General features: G+C 39.9%; 2 protein-coding genes across 3 annotated transcripts in view; both read left to right on the top strand.

Annotated features, from left to right (window-relative positions):
* The first annotated feature begins 151 nt into the window (after positions 1 to 151).
* mybphb (myosin binding protein Hb) lies at positions 152 to 10,113 on the top strand. 2 transcript variants are annotated; one of them, XM_038697779.1, is made up of 13 exons: positions 152 to 443; positions 2,058 to 2,126; positions 2,309 to 2,443; positions 3,116 to 3,283; positions 6,137 to 6,225; positions 6,323 to 6,518; positions 6,665 to 6,804; positions 7,024 to 7,183; positions 7,695 to 7,831; positions 8,685 to 8,871; positions 8,967 to 9,020; positions 9,636 to 9,667; positions 9,749 to 10,113. In XM_038697779.1, the coding sequence occupies exons 1-11, from the start codon at positions 209 to 211 to the stop codon at positions 8,996 to 8,998; spliced, it is 1,548 nt and encodes a 515-aa protein (XP_038553707.1). In that variant the 5' UTR covers positions 152 to 208; the 3' UTR covers positions 8,999 to 9,020; positions 9,636 to 9,667; positions 9,749 to 10,113. The 2 variants fall into 2 exon arrangements, with proteins under 2 accessions (XP_038553707.1, XP_038553708.1); XM_038697780.1 differs by lacking the exon at positions 2,058 to 2,126.
* A 4,152-nt stretch (positions 10,114 to 14,265) lies between these two features.
* LOC119886988 (synaptotagmin-2-like) overlaps positions 14,266 to 16,264 on the top strand; it is a 33,939-nt gene continuing 31,940 nt past the window's right edge. The window contains exon 1 of the mRNA XM_038698009.1: positions 14,266 to 14,595. The gene's annotated coding sequence lies outside the window, so the exon portion shown is untranslated. The remainder of the gene's footprint in view (positions 14,596 to 16,264) is intronic.

The raw sequence follows: 16,264 nt of genomic DNA, 5'->3' as shown, positions 1-16,264 counted from the left end.
ATGATGCACAGTTAGGGTTGATGAGTGAGACTGGACGTGGCGGTCTGAGTCATACATGGTGCCCGGTATCTGTTACATGTTAAATTCATTAGGGGGCGGTGCCTGAACCTATTGGGCCCTATATAAGCGTGCTACCCCCGTAGGAATAGCGGCATTGGATCCAGTTTTAAGGACTTAACAGAGGTGGGATTTAGCTGCAACCTCCAACATGCCGTCCAAGCCTGCCCCAATCAAGAAGGCGGCTAAGAAAGAACCCGCCAAGAAGGAGGAGGAGAAGGCTCCAGAGCCGGCCCCTGCACCCGCCCCTGAGGCCGCACCAGAGGCCTCCCCTGCACCCGCTGAGGGCGAAGCTGCACCTGCTGAAGCGGCCCCTGCAGAGGGAGAGGCCCCTGCTGCCCCGCCAGCTGAGGAGCCCAAACCACCCACCCCTCCACCCGCAGATGGTAATGCACCGAGCGCAGCGTCGGTGTGAGCCATGAGTTACCGTCGGTTATACAGTTAACAGTCCACCTTCAGTATGTTTCTCAGTGGATGTTTCTTGGATTAGTTGTTTAACCTTATTTAAGCCAAGGTAGTCGGTTCCTCTCACGGTAAGCACGCGGCAACCTTTTACGCACGTGCAATTGTTCGCGCTCAGCGTGAAGGTGCAGTAGGTAAGGAGTTGTAGTCATCGACATAAAACGGAAAATGCATGGTTATTGCATAAACCACCTGCTTGGAGTCTTTTAACATCTGACTACCTCATTTCTTGAAGTCACTGAAAGTCTTACTCGTGCGCTTTTTGCGCTTCAGTGGCTCATTGCCTTCTTTTAGCAAAACTGTGTGGTGTTAACTTGTAAAGTCGTTGCTAATATGCGCTCTTATACCTCAGTGAAAGCTCCATCTGGACTCCCAACAAGCTAACATGAACTTAAATATCTAAATAAATTACCAAGAACACTCTGGTCAAGGTGGTTGGCTGTGCTCATTCTACACGACTGGCGTATAACGCATAACAACACTTGTTTTATTAAAATATTTCTTTACTATTTCTAATATTTAACACCATATTCAGTGTAACATGATTCCGTCATCATTCTAACATCTAATATCTACATCAGCTGCTCCACTGATGAAGCTGCTGCTCCTGTTGCTGCAGATCAGCCAGCCGATGCTATTATACCCTGAGCGGAGTATCTGCCTTACCATCTAACTTTGTCTTTTAGATTTAACCTATTTCATAACATTTTGAAAATGTAGAGTCATATTTTCGAAATGTTATAGCCCATATCTACTGATCTTCTAACCTATAATATCAGCTGCTGCACCCGCTGCAGAAGAAACAGCTTCTGTTGAGGCCCCTGCTGATGATAAACAGACATATCAGTGGATTAACAGAGATTTTATATAAGTATTAAAACTTGAATTTCCCACAGCAAAGCTAGCTACACTAATATCTAATGCTAATATCTTCTAACCCCTACTATCAGCTGCTGCTCCTGTTGCAGAAGAAACACCAGCTGTTGCTGCTGAGGCCCCTGCTGATGGTAAAAAAGACTGTCACATGAGCCACAACAGATATGTTATAGATAAGTCTCATTAAAGATATATTGTTATTACATTTGAATCTTCAACCTCTTACACTAAAGCTAATGTCGCTAACTGACTTCTTTATAACACTTTGAACACAGTCTGCATTTTCGACACATTCTTTTTCATCCGGTAGAACTTGTCCCATCTGCTTCTTGCACTAATTATTAATATATAACATTTAATAATAGCTGCCACAGAGGAAGCTGCTCCCGCTGCTGACTCTGAAGCACCTGCTGATGGTAAACCAACCTGCAAAAACAGAACATGTTCCCGTTCACTCTACTCTCTGTAATATCTGAGAGGAATTTGTCATGTAAGAATAACAAATAACAAGCCCTTCAGCATTAGCATTGCAAATCATTTGACCTCCCAGTATGGGAGACAGAGAGCTAAGCAGGTACATAAGTGGATTTAATTTGATGCTGTAGCATCGCTCTGCTCATTACATGCTGCCAATAATAATGCAAATGCCTATTTAACATCAGCTGAAGCTGCTGAAGCGCCTGCACCAGAGGAGCCTAAAGCACCCACACCTCCACCACCTCCACCCAAAGGTAAACCTCTATTCAGAAAGAAAACTATCTCAGAGTGACATGATTCTATTTCCACTATGTCTACAGTGTTAAGATAAAGAAGTGCGCCATCACCTCTTTGAATCGATATCTGATTTGAATGATTTTGTGTATTTCTGCCATTTGTAAATGTCAGTTAAATAATTGAATGTTTTTTATGGCAGAGCCCACAAGTGCTCCACTAGATCTGTTTATTGAGGATAAGAATGACACTTCAGTTACAATCATTTGGAGCCAGCCAGAGACCATTGGACCAACTGGTCTGGATGGATACACCATTGAAGTGTGCAAGGATGGAAGTAAGTCATGCTCTGCTTTTGACCAGGTGCACATGCATGTGTCAGATTATTAATACACTTTGACAAAAATGTCAGCTGACCTTTAAATTATGTTGAAAGCTTTTCTTTCAACAGGTGATTTCAGGTTTGTACATTAAGCATAATTACATCTGTACTATTTATATTACTAATTTATTATTTCTGTAATGTTTAAATGCTTTTTAAATATACTCAGGAACATGTTAAATTGCTGTTTTAATGTGGGTCAGCCATATCAGTTGCAGCTGTCCCTGAAGTGTCACTGGCAGAGTTATATCATGAGCTACCCAGCTTCTCCCTACAAGGAAAGAGGCATTTCAGGAGCTGCTAGTAGTCTTGCTGTATGTCCTGCTTTTAGACTTACAGCCCTAAGCTAATATCAGCAGCAGTTCAATGTAGGCTTGATTTAGGAGACAGGGCACGCTGATTACCCACAGAACAGCAATTTCATGCCTAATACAAAAAATGTGCATCAAACATAATCACTCTAAAGACATTACAAAGCTACACAACGAGAAGTGCTTAGTGTTCTGATGTATTAATTCTATATGTCAACCTCCTACATAATCACAGTCTTTATTTTATAATATCAGGATAAACAAAAGCTCTGTAAATTGCCAGTCTATCTTCACTTTGTATAATTTTCCCATTCAGCTGAGGACTGGAAAGCAGTCAATGAGGATCTGCAGAAGTCCTGCCGCTATGTTATCAAGAACCAGACCACCGGTGACCGTCTGAAGATCCGTGTGGTGGCTGTGAATGCTGGTGGCCGCAGCCCCCCTGTCGCACTCCCCGAGGCTGTCCTGGTGAAGGAGGTCGCTGGTAAGAAGAGTTCACAAAGACAGACAGCGAGATCCATCTCAGCACAGGACATCACTTAACATGTAGTAACAACAGAGTGTACATTTTCAGCATGATATATGAACTACTTGATGTGTAATTTTATCACGAAAGAAATCCCCAAAAAGGTTAGATAAGATAAACTTTATTGATCCCATTCCCAAATTAAAGCATCATGGCAGCAAAATTAAGGACAAGAACAGCTGCATCAAATAGCTAAGTAACTTTTAAAAACACTAGAATACAATATGAGATTTAAATGCAGAAACGTGAGAACATTTTATATTTTAGATATGTGCACAAATACAGGCACTCAGTGGCATCAAGAAACACAAAAAAAAGGCTTTTGAAGGCGTTATTCTGTGTATCATCTTCTATATCCAAAATTTAGCCAAAGTAAAAGGTATATAAATACTACATACACCATACATATGGGCACATGGGCCTGGACCCTAACTCCAAAATTACCCAAACTTAAAAACAAATTGCAAACAGGTCTAATTAATGACAGATATATTTTATTTCAATTTGTAATGGGTTTATTTCATTAGGACCGTTCATGAAGCTACCACAGAAGAGAAAAAAGTAAACACATAATAGAGCAAGCTTCTCTCACATGATACGTGATTAGCTTGATCCATTTGTAAAGTTAAACAAATATAGGACATACTATTATACAGGTTGGGCCTAAACATTTAGAGCCATTTATTATGGCAAAGGGGAGCTGTAAAGTGTAGGAGTCAAACAGAAGCAGCTCAGCAATGTGTTCTCCTCAGCTGTCCGTGTCCTGTTGGCACATGCCAGCAGTGTTAACGGTATAAAACTCTGGTCTTCTCACTCGTTTCCACTTTGAGTTGAAACGCTGATCCACCCAACCACAGTGTGATAATTACACACTTGTTAAGTAGACCGTTTTAGTGATGCTGTACACCTTACGGTGTTAATCATAGATAGTATATCTAAAGTGATTTGCGGTAAAATGATTATTGGACCCCGAGGGCTTTAAAAGGAGGAGCTGCTCACTCACAAATCATCGTTACGCGGAATGGAGAGCTGAATGTGGGGGGGCAACTTGATCCCAGCTGGACTAGCAATATTTCAGTAGTCATATCCATGTTCACCGTGATGTTCGCTAGAGCAAGAGGTCCACATATAGAAACTTATGAATGGTTTCCGACAAAATGACCACAAAGCTTTGGAAAAAATACCTGGGATGTCACTGCTATTAACATGTTTTTTTCTGTCGAGGGGTTAGCATTGCATTGTGATCCCTGGTGGGGTTCATGCTGAGGGAGTGTCAGTCTCCCTCCTGCAAGATCGATGGTGACAAATGATCTGACTGCAAGCAGGTGGGGGCTGTGGGGAGGAGGGAAATGGGGGGGTGCTAAATTCCAGTATGTGTCCTCTCTCCGCGTACTGAGTGGGTGTGGGTGGTGGACATGGATCTAACTTCTCAGGTGACGCCCAAATCTCATGACACTTTGAGAGATTCACTGTTTATTTTGAAACATGCCACAGACTTTACAGGGAGAATGTTCATTAGGCCTAATCCTCTCTGTATGAAGTGATAAGACACTTAACATGTGGTATATTTCTGCTAATATATAATTTATGTTCCAGTTTATGTTTGCAAAGCAGTTGCTTTAGTCTGCTGTCTTATAGTCTCTGTATCCTGCTTAATTTATTTATGATTTTAATGCATTCTTTTGGGAGTTAAATTAACTGCAACTCCTAATCGTGCGTCATGAGGGGATGTGATATACTACAGTACGCCTGCTTTATTTAGAGTCCTGACAAATGTTGCTCTGCTGGACTCAGCAGGTGGTGCTTCTCACCAAATCACTTTTACAAATGAGCCTCAGCTGAGGCTTAAGTGTCATTTCAAACGTCACAGTGGCTAACTATCCTCATGATTTGATTTTTATGATGATTGATGGGCTATTTTGGGATTTTTACGAGCCAATACACAGTGGAAGGAGATAGGTAAGGTTATAGAGGAGAGACAGGATCCAGGGTCTCGCAGTTATATGGTACACACACAGTATTTGTGAAATGAGCAACCAGGGCACCACACCCCTGAGATATTCTCGTACCTCTTTATAATTATAATGATTCTGATTCCCTACCTGCAGATTTATACCTTTTTCAATAATGTGTCAGTTCAACAAACTGCAAAATACAAGGGAAGGGAAAGAAATCACAGATACAATACAGTTGTAATATGAGTTTGAGTGAAAATTAAATTAACAAATATATAAAACAACAATATAAACAAATGCAAAAATGCCCTCATAGGCAAAGCAGAGAAGGAAATCATATAGCCAAAAGAACAGCACACACAGATAAAAACATACACATATATTAACTATCCTGCTTTTCATAGATTCCTGTCTTCAAGTATAATATACTTTTCATTTTATTTACCTTCATTATAATCTCTACAAAGTCCTATGTTCTGTTTTGTTGCTTCAACATATCATGCTGTTAAAAAACAATAAAATGAAATGTATGCACCACCGAGTAGACAGATACATAGCAAAAGGGATAAAGGACTTAGAATGTATACAACCAGTTAAAACACAGATGGCACCAGTGAAAATTTCCTGGCTTAGATCAGCTCAGCAGGTTTATCAATGTCCTCAAGATTTGTTGGTCACAAAAAAGGAAATGTAATCCTCTTGTTTCACTCCAAACATCTCTTAACAGATCATTACAATCCTTTTCAAGATATTTCTTCATTTCACTGTTCCCCTGTGGAGCTATCAGCTAAAATAACTTCAAAAAGGTGAAAAGATAATAATCATTGGTTCATTCATTCATTGTTTTTCTTTCTAGATCGTCCCAAGGTCCGCTTGCCTCGTTTCCTCAGGCAGAGATACGTCGCTCAAGTTGGAGCTAAGATCAACCTGACCATCCCCTTCACAGTAAGCTGAAGATGACTTTTCCTGTGAATGCATGATTAATAAACTACATAACTCTTCAAAATTCACTGTCTGATTTATTGTTGTGTTTTTTTACCAGGGCAAACCCAAACCTGTGGTCACCTGGACGAAGAATGGGCAGCCTCTGGACACAAAGAGGGTGAACATCCGCAGCACTGAGAGAGACAGCATCCTGTTTATCCGTGCAGCTGAGAGAGATGACTCTGGAGTATATGAGATGTGCCTGAAGGTGGACGACTTCGAGGACAAGGCTTCACTCGTCCTTCAAATTGTCGGTGAGCAAAATTTTGAGAATGTGTCAAAAAGAGGAAATAAGATTGGCTAACCAAAATGCAGTGAAGTGTTAAAATGATTTTTTTCATTTGATGAGATGAGATTTAAAGCTGTACTTGATACCTGATCAGTGCCCGGTTGTTCACAGAGCTGCCAGGGCCTCCTGCCAGTGTAAAGATTGTGGATACCTGGGGCTTCAATGTTGCTCTGGAGTGGACTCCACCCACCGACAACGGAAACACAGAAATCACAGGTTACACAATCCAGAAGGCCGACAAAAAGACTGGAGTAAGTTTGCAAGGTCATAGTGTATGTGTGTGTATATATACATATATATATATATATATACACACACACAATGTATTATATACACAATATATTATATTATGATTATTAATAGAAAGATAAATTACATACAATAAATCCTGAATCCCCAAAACATCCTCTGCTAATTCATCGCTTCCTCACTGTGTGTGTGTGTGTGTGTGTGTGTGTGTGTGTCTACAGGACTGGTTCACTGTGTTGGAGCATTACCATAGACTGAATGCCACCATCTCTGACCTCATCATGGGCAACACCTACAAGTTCAGAGTGTTCTCTGAAAACAAGTGTGGGATAAGTGAGGACGCTACTGTTGCAAAGGAGGAGGCTAAGATCTTGAAGACAGGTAACTTTCACTTTTGTTGTTATTTATTTCTGTTTTCTCTGAAGTCATTGTGTAATTGATCCTTCCTTAGCTTTTTAATTTTGTTGTAGACAGGTTCTTAACTACTGATTAACTACCGAGCCTATATTAACATTGCCTCTATCTACTAATAGACTTTTAATCAGCCAGATAGATTCAAATTTGAGCACGGAAGTTCATTCTTGACCTTTGACGTATATACTGAAACTATACAACCTAAAATCAATAGTCCACTTTTAGCAGACTCTAAGATAAGGTTGAAAGCTCAGAAAGCTAATAAATGGACCTTTAATCGTAAATTTGTAACCGAATTTTCTCATCCGCTGATACAGTAGGTTCTTTATTGACGAAGATGCATACAATTGTAAGAGTACCAGAAATTAGCATGTCAGAAAATCCATCATACCTTGCCAAAATATCATTCAACCTAACTAGTGTGAATGTTTTTCACACTAGAAGCAGTTTAGGAGTCCGTTTCTCTTCCATCCTCCAGGTATTGATTACAAGCCTCCTGAATACAAAGAACACGACTTCAGCGAGCCTCCCAAGTTCACCACGTCTCTGACTGACAGAGCCACCACTGTTGGCTACAGCACCAAGCTGCTGTGCTCTGTCAGGGGAAGCCCAAAGGTACAGTAACATTTTTTTATGCTCAACCAACATCATGTCGGGCCATTTTTCCACTAAACTGAGAGCATCAGTAAACCATTATCACTACAGTAGCACCAAATGCGAGCACTGGAACTCCACAAGTTCTGGGTCCCTTGGTAGGGATGATGTCTAAAAACATAATAGTATGTTTTAGTAAATGGTTGGCAGTATGTAATGGCTGAAACCTACAAAGAAATCATTTATACAGTCCTGGCCTTTGGTATGTTGAAATGCAGAATTTTACCAAGCTATAATTTCTTACTGATAAACAAGTGTGCATTCACTGCTAGGTTATACCATAACACCAGGGTGCCATTGCTCAAACTACTTGTCAGTAGCTTGACTGTCAGCTGAGAAGGTATAAGATCTTCCATCTTCACCTGGCTGCTGTCTGAGCCTCTCACCTCCTGTTTCGGTTTATAATCCCACCGGGTCGCCAACAGGAAGGTAGTGTAGTTGGTCTTGATGAGAAGGCTGGAATTGGTATTCTTTGCAGTTGAAACAGGCAAGGAGGAGAAGAGTCCATTATGGATGACAGGTCAGCTGGGACGCGGGGTCACATGTGTAACATTCCCTGTGGGGCCCCTAGAGGTTCTTACCATGTCAGTGCCATTAAAACTCCCAAACCGGGTGTATGCTGTGTGTCCACTTCAATCAAAAGTTTTTTTTTTCCTGCCAAGTTGCACAAACATAAATAGAAACGCTGCTGCTGCTTGTTTGTTTGTGAGATGATGGTTGTGAGGGGGCGAGATGGTTAAATATAATTACCATGCATAAAAAAATTCTGTGTTTCTCATATAATTCTCATATATTGTTATGTTTTTTTCTATAGCCAAAGGTTATATGGATGAAGAACCAGATGATTATTGGAGACGACCCCAAATTCAGGCAGATCTGTGTCCAGGGTATCTGCTCTCTGGAGATCCGCAAGCCTGGTAACTTTGATGGTGGTGTGTACTCCTGCAAAGCCAAGAACGATCTCGGAGAAGCAACTGTCAGCTGCAAGCTGGAAGTCAAACGTAAGTCAAGATCTCCTTTAGGTTGTAGCATTTCCTTTGCCAGTATTTGAGTTTTAACCTTCAGAAAGATAATACTTTGTCTTTCTGTTAAACAGAGCCGGTGGTTGCAGATGCTGACAAGAAATAGGTCAACATTCACATTCTCACAGGTCAGAAATGATTAGGAGCTTGTCTATCAACCTTATAAACTATACATGAGAATGTAGTCTAATTATATTAAACTTGGAGTAAGTTACTAGTTATAAATTTGTAAAATGAATGCAATGACAGCTTGACAATTAAACTGCATGTACTGGATAGGTTGATCTATACGAGTCCTGAGGTGACATCTGACATCTCCTGACTTGCTTTCCATACATGGAGGGCACTAAACTTGGAAGAGGTGGCCTCTGCCTCTGAAAGAGTCCAAGAGGTAGCACCCATAAATTCAATCTGTAATGGCTCCTCATGTTAGGTGACTTAATCACATTTCCTTGACTCAGCAGCAGCAGCAGCGGCCTCCTTTAGGACACTGAGATAAAGCATTTTATTTGCAGGTTACTCACATTTTAGAGCTTTAATCTGTGTAATGTCGTGGTTTTATACAATACTGAATTACTTAGAAAACTGTATTTAAAAACGGAACACAATACTCTTTTTTTATTTGACTAATTTTCTTTTATTCTTTATGTGATTCTGAATTGTTGCCGTCTCGACAACTGCAGTTCCGACTCCTTTTAACACCTGTTGTTGTTATTTGTTCATCTGTTGCAATCCCAAAATAGGAGCAGAAGGAATGAGGTCTTTGCGGCATAAGGTATGTGACACTTTTAGCGTTTCTAAAACTGTCGTCCATAATTATTAATAAAAATTTAAAATCACTTCTTTGTCTTTACAGGAAGGCACTTGGTTCCTGGAAGAACTTGTATATATGGCTGCTGACCACACTACCAAAGGGTTGTTGCCTGTGACCTCTTTCTGAGCGGTAGCCTGTGTTATGATGAACAATTGTTGTGGCTTTATTCCTTTATCACTACATTATTAGGTCCATATCCATGTCCACAATCAGCTTTTTCCCCAACAATTCTCCCACACAGTCTTTGGTAACTAAATCATCACATGTTCCAAATACTGTAACTCCCTAGTTCATCAAGTGTAACTAGGTGTACATCAAGAATTTTACAACATGAATTTACAGTTCCTCATAGGAGAACTACATATAACATCTATGTGTTTATATCAATAAATAATTTAATTTCTGGTTTTGTTTTTTCAATACAGTGTGTTCTTTAAATTGAAATCTGCAGAACAGTTAGTGTAAAGGCTACGATTGTGTACAAAAGGTTTAAAAGACTTAATATTATAGCGCTTAACATATTAACCTGTATTAAATAAATATAACTCTTTCTGTGCATAATTGAAATGAGAAATTAATCTAATGTGGTAAAGCAAGGACAATCATGCATGTAGTACTGTTTTTATAGATTTTGTATTTTATACTTTTGGCTTATATGGATTTATATATTTTTAAATGAGAGACTGAAAGGCTGAAAGTGTACATATTTGATAAATTCATTTTATGGCTTTGCAATTTCCTTATAATTTCCAGTAATATTATATGAAGAAAGAACTATGCAATTTGGTGATTTTAGGAAAAAATAATATAATTGGTATACACCAGTACTCCATAAATTAATTCCAAGCATAACCTAAAGAGTCTCTGATCAGTGCAGAGCTAAGAATGTGTCTACAGACAAGCACACAATAAAGCACTATATAATATATAGCACTAATAAAGCTTCCAGTAATAAGTGAATGGCAAATTAATATTTACTCAGGTTTGAACTGAACATTTCTTTATAGTTAGTACCAAATTTGGAAGATCTTTTCATAATAAAAGTTTACCAAGGTTTTAAAATAAAATGCATAAAACACATTCAGTGTTTCAGTTTGTTTACAAGACTGACAGGCAAAGCTAAAGCAGAAACCTAATGTATCCAAAATGATTTAATTACTTTGGACTACAGTTTCACTACAGCTATTGAACGTATGAAGCCCTTCTGGCAGCATACCAGTGAGAATCTGGAGACACCAGCACTATTCATTTGGCTCAATACAGACCCAAGAGTACATCACAGGATGCCAGGACTTCCATAATAATAATACCAGTCTATAATACTGATGTTGTAACTATTTAGACTTGGGAGTTACTGGCATAATGACAGGATTCCAGAGATATCCAGGTTACAGAGACACATGGGTTCACACAGAGGGTGACAAAATTAGCCTCTGTGCTCCATCTCGCTTAGGTTATTTTGGGAACAAGAGGCTCGACTGACAATGTGCTTTTCTGTTAGAAAACTGAAAGAGTGGAAAGAAAATCACAGATGAAAATGGAAAAGAATGCAAATGGAAGGGGAGAATGTCATCAATATCTACATTTAGGTAGGTGGTCGCTGCGTCTACATGCACTGCCGTTGCCATTTAAAAGATTGGAGACACAATGTTTCCCTCCCTGACATGACTATGTTCAGGCTGCCGGATTTTATACGTAAGTAGTTTTTCCTAGCCGCATACACCCTTAGTATGACTGTGTAAAGATAGTGAGGAAGTGTGTCTTGAGTGTGCTGCATAATCAGAGATTTAGCTCCACATTTGAGTAAACAAAGATAGTCTGACTCTTTGAGTGTGGCGTACTCTAGTGTTACAATTGAGTAATGACATCTGCAGGCCTCCCTGAAAATGGGATGACTGAAAGAGCCATTTAATGTAAGTGTAGAATAAGCTGCTGTTTCCACATCTGAAAAAGGAAGAGGTAGAATTCGATAATCAAGAAAGATCAACACAGTTAACTGCTCATTTAATTTACAATCCACTGAATAGACTTGTCTGCCATTCTGAGCCGCATACTCGCACAATTAGCGTCGTGCAGCTTTAACCTGTGGGCTGGGAGCCATAATGGGTCTCAGGCCTACTTCTGGTGGGTCCCTGGATGCTGACATGCTGCAATAGGGTCATGAAACGAGAGACTTGCTGTCTAATTTAGGTCCTGCACCGAGAATGTTTCAAACCTCAGAAGAAAACCATAATGAAAAAAATCACCGATGAATGATGTAGGTAAGTGCATATATAAAAATAAATGAAAACAATATTCCCTTATATGTTTGTAACTTATAATTCAATTCCATTTGTTACAGTAACCTTCACATTCAAAATTCGAACGAAATACAGAGTAATTTATAGGTTATATGTAGAATGAACAGTAAGGGATAGATATAAATACACTAAGATATTTACAGTATGATGATTATGAACATGTGTAGCAGTTACCAAAATATATAGTGCATATAAACAGTAGTATAGATATGAATACACCATAGGTGATATATACAGTATGGACAGTAGTAGTAGTAGTAGTTGTAAGTTTGTGGAGTTTAATTTGAATCAGAATTAGCTTTATTGCCAAGTAGGTTTACACATACAAGGACAATTTGCTTTTGTATTTTGGTGCAGAAGAGTAATATTTGGGCAAATATCAAATCTACAAGGTCTTGTTTAAGGACAATTTCAGCAGTACCAGCAGTGTGCGTCTGTGGATGGCAATGTTGCTCTGTTGGTGGGTAGTTAGCGAATTGTTTCACCATTCCATTTTCATTTTATGGGGCTCATTAAATTCACTGGTTCACTTTTATGAAACCAGACGTACATGGCTGCTTCAGGCACACATTCAACCTGTAATCTCTGTGCTGATTTATCTCAGTTTCTCTGTTTCATCTATTATGATTTATTGCTATGAAGTCCAGCACGACGCAATCACAAAATATCCTGTGGCTGAAAAATTGGATCCCATCAAAACTTTTCTCCGTCACTCCCCCCTCAAGCGGGAATAGAAGCAAATAAGCACAGCAGGATGGAAAGTTCATAAAATGGCAGGATGCTTGAGTGATGCAGAGTCTCTGACTCATCTGGTGGTGTTGCTCTAATAATGCACTGCCTGGTTGCTGTTATGTCAAGGGTAACGCCAAAGGCAATAAAACGGTGTGTCCTCCTTGAAGGGAGCCTGCCTGCTCTTTGCTGCAGAGGTTTTGGCAACTTTCCCAGAAGATTTAATAAGTGTAATGGTGAAACTGGCACTCACACCATTGTCCTGTTGTTGCTTTTCATTAACAAATGTTGCACTGCTAAATCACCGGGATAGACTGAGGACACTTTTTATTTGCCTTAGACTTGGGCATTTAAGGTGGTATGAGGAGTTGATGCCGTTATGTACAGGGATTCTTCCTCGTTATTTTTGTTTTTTTCAAAAGCCAAATAATGTCTCTGAGATCTCTTATTCACCGGTCTTCACAGAGAAAATATCTATCTATCTAATAGTTTGAAGGGATTTGACTTTGTATATTTTGTGCTGCTTCATTGGCTGAAGTAAACAGTGATGCTCAAAACCCAGCCACGCATTGAATGGATTTCCCTGGTAAAACCTGCAGTGACAGCGTGATATAGCTCTCCTCAGCTGTCCAGTGTAGGAATGAGGTAGTCTATTGATTTCAGATGGCAGAATGAGACTTCATTAAATCAATTTAATGAAATCTGAGGCTCTGAATTGTTGAGTGGGAAGGACATTAAAAACATCAAATGTCAAGTTGTTGAACTGAATGTTTTGTCTGCAGGCAGCATTATGCTAGATTTAATGTTCTTCTACAAAATACAGTTGACTCCAGCTGGACTTTCACATTTTTTGTTAATTAGATGACTCTATACTCGCTGTCTCCCTAATGAGGCAGCAGCAGTGATCTGTGTCACTCCTGCAGCTCATCCCACCTTCTGCTCTTTTAAATTATTCACGAGTTACATGTTAGATGCCTGTAAACAAGGAAGAGAGGAACTAGTTGCCTTTTTATGTTTCTGCTGCTGAGTCTGCTGGACTTCAACTGCTGCTGGGGAAAAAAACACTTCCCATCTGTGTTCTGCCTGCCTATACTGCAGCAAAACCAGCCTAAGCAGGCCGGTAACCCCCCCTCACCCCCCTTCTATCCTCTCTGGTCCTTACACCTCACTGCACTCAGGTTCCTGCAGAGTTCCTGCAGGAAGGAGGCACAGGACCTAAAATCAAGGTCTGCATGAGCCACTGCAGACTCCTGGTTACCATCTTCACCTCTCCATTCACCACCTCATCGATTCCCCTGCTTTCACAATTCCTTCCGTCTCCTCGCTCTCTTCCTCTCTTCCCTCCTGCGTCTAATTCTCAATGCTCAGCACTCCCTGTCTCCCTGTACTGAGGGAGAAAAAGTGAGTGCAAGAAAGAAAAGAGGAGGAGCACAGTTAGTGCGCCACAGAAAATCTACCCCCACCCCCAATTGATGACAAGGAGGGTTTTTATTGAGTAGCTCCTCAGCCAATGAGCAAACAGTGCCGGGAAATACAGCAGTGGAACTGCACCGGCTCTGATGCTTGTGCTGATTTCAGTGTTAGAATAATGTTAACCTGTGTGAGTGTTTCCTCTCCTGTCTGCCTAATCTGAGTACACCTCAGCAGCCCCTTGAGCAAAGGAAAGTGTGTCTGCTCATTGGACAGAAACACCCCCAGCTGAAACTGGGACCTGCTTGCACTGGGGTTTAGAGATGTCTTTTAATATTGGGACGAACCAAAGTTCAGATTGTTAAGATATTTTTCTTCCTGTCAAGAGCATATCTGACCCTGTTCTCTGCATTCGCTCCTTTTTTAGGAGGCAGCAAATCTCTCTTCAAGGTAAGCGGCATTTTTTCTTCTCTGTCCAAGACTGCATCATCAGTTACTGGGGCTTTGCTGCGTGCCAGGTTGTCACAGAGGCACCTAGCCTCATTACACACATCTTGCCTGAATGTGGGAAAAAAAATCTCTGCAGAGAGAAAAAGAGAGACTAAGTGGCTCAAGGGTAATTAGAGCAGACAGTGCTAGCGTTTTGCCAACCGCCTTTCATTTCAATGCAGAGTCTGAAAGTAATAGCGAATCTGCCTGTGTGGAACTTTTACAGCATGTGTGGTGCGTAGCATCATGTAGTGCTGCAGTATAATGTTACATATTAAAAACAATCCTGTGTGTGAGGGTACAACTTGAGATGGGTATTTCTTGCACTGTAGCAAGAACACTCATTTGTTGCTTATAATCTAGATATGTAAGATTAAAAGGGATTTGTATTTGATTTTTAATACACAGGTATAATAATAATAAAAAAAAGAAAAGGAGTAGATAGAAAAGTTAGAGATGAAAATCAGTAAGATTCTATTTTTGTGTTTTGTTTTGTTTTGTTTTTTTGTTTTTTTTTACAGTGTTACAGTCTTTAGATGGGTGATGGGAGTCAGCTAACTGTTATACAGTAAAAGCTTTGAGGAACTATGTGCTAAGTCAAATCTGCTGAGCCAGCAAGAGTGAAGGGCCCACATAAGAGTCTGCAGAGCGCACGCATGTTTATATATTACTATTAGCTGTTTAATGCCAAGTCCATTGCAACCTTTTCTTTAAATGCATTTTTGTTGAATATTTCCTTCACTGACTGTAGTGGAAGGTGGTTGAAGATAAAGCTCTCATTAACATGCATTTAAATGTTGCGCATTACAGCCTCAGATGGACACTGATTACATTGTAGCTTGAATTTTGTTATTTATTTGCTCGTCATTTATAAGCAGCACAATCTCTGTACTTGGCCTCACAGACCTCTCCCATGTGGATATTCCCCTGTTTTTCTTGTTGATCGAACTGTTTTATTTTCAGCCACAGATTTGGCCAAATTATCTTTTTTTGGTGTTGTATGTTCCTGGGCTATAATGCAGTGGTGTGAACTGATCAGGTGATGCAGTGGTTTGTTCAGTCCCCGGGGCTGTTATGAGTACATGACTGGGACATTCCTGAGTATGTGAGCTAAATGAGGACTTCCTTTTGGCATCAGCAGAGGTGGATCAAGGGGTGTGTAGCTGCAGTATGACTGTACTCACACACACATACTAATACTGACACAAGCAGCTTTTCCATCCCACAATATGTACTCGCCTTGGTGCATTTTGTGCTGCAATACATGTTTAACAGGTTCAGTGTAAAATGTCTTGATATAGCAGATATACAGTGAATGTAGAGTAAACGTGTGACTTAAGAATGAAATAAGAGAGCAAGCTTATGCTTATATTTAGCAATATACACTTAAAATGTTGATGTGTTTCCCCTCTACAGTATTACCTCTTTTATTAACTGTTAAGACAGACATGATTAAGTTGCTAATTTGACTAATTAAAAAGGGTTAGAGAGAGCAAAAGATTAATTGCAATGTACAAAGCAGTACAGCAGTACATTTAACAAATGGCAAGAGAGGAAAAATAGTCAGATGACATATTTTTGAATATCATATTGCATCTAAAGTTGTGCTTTCTTGCTGAATTAGCATTTA

Source organism: Micropterus salmoides, unplaced genomic scaffold, assembly GCF_014851395.1.
Source record: "Micropterus salmoides isolate LMB-PRFRI ecotype aquatic unplaced genomic scaffold, ASM1485139v1 Ms_hic_scaffold_4, whole genome shotgun sequence".
Classification (NCBI taxonomy): domain Eukaryota; kingdom Metazoa; phylum Chordata; class Actinopteri; order Centrarchiformes; family Centrarchidae; genus Micropterus; species Micropterus salmoides.
Note: the sequence above shows the minus strand (reverse complement) of the source record. Positions and strands in the feature narration are given on the sequence as shown.

Bases quoted from the DNA above. Each gene is read 5' to 3' on its own strand.
- mybphb (XM_038697779.1), top strand. From the start codon at position 209: ATGCCGTCCAAGCCTGCCCCAATCAAGAAGGCGGCTAAGAAAGAACCC. The intron at 444-2,057 runs GTAATGCACCGA...ATTTAACATCAG, and splicing joins CACCCCTCCACCCGCAGATG to CTGAAGCTGCTGAAGCGCCT. The intron at 6,805-7,023 runs GTAAGTTTGCAA...GTGTGTCTACAG, and splicing joins AGGCCGACAAAAAGACTGGA to GACTGGTTCACTGTGTTGGA.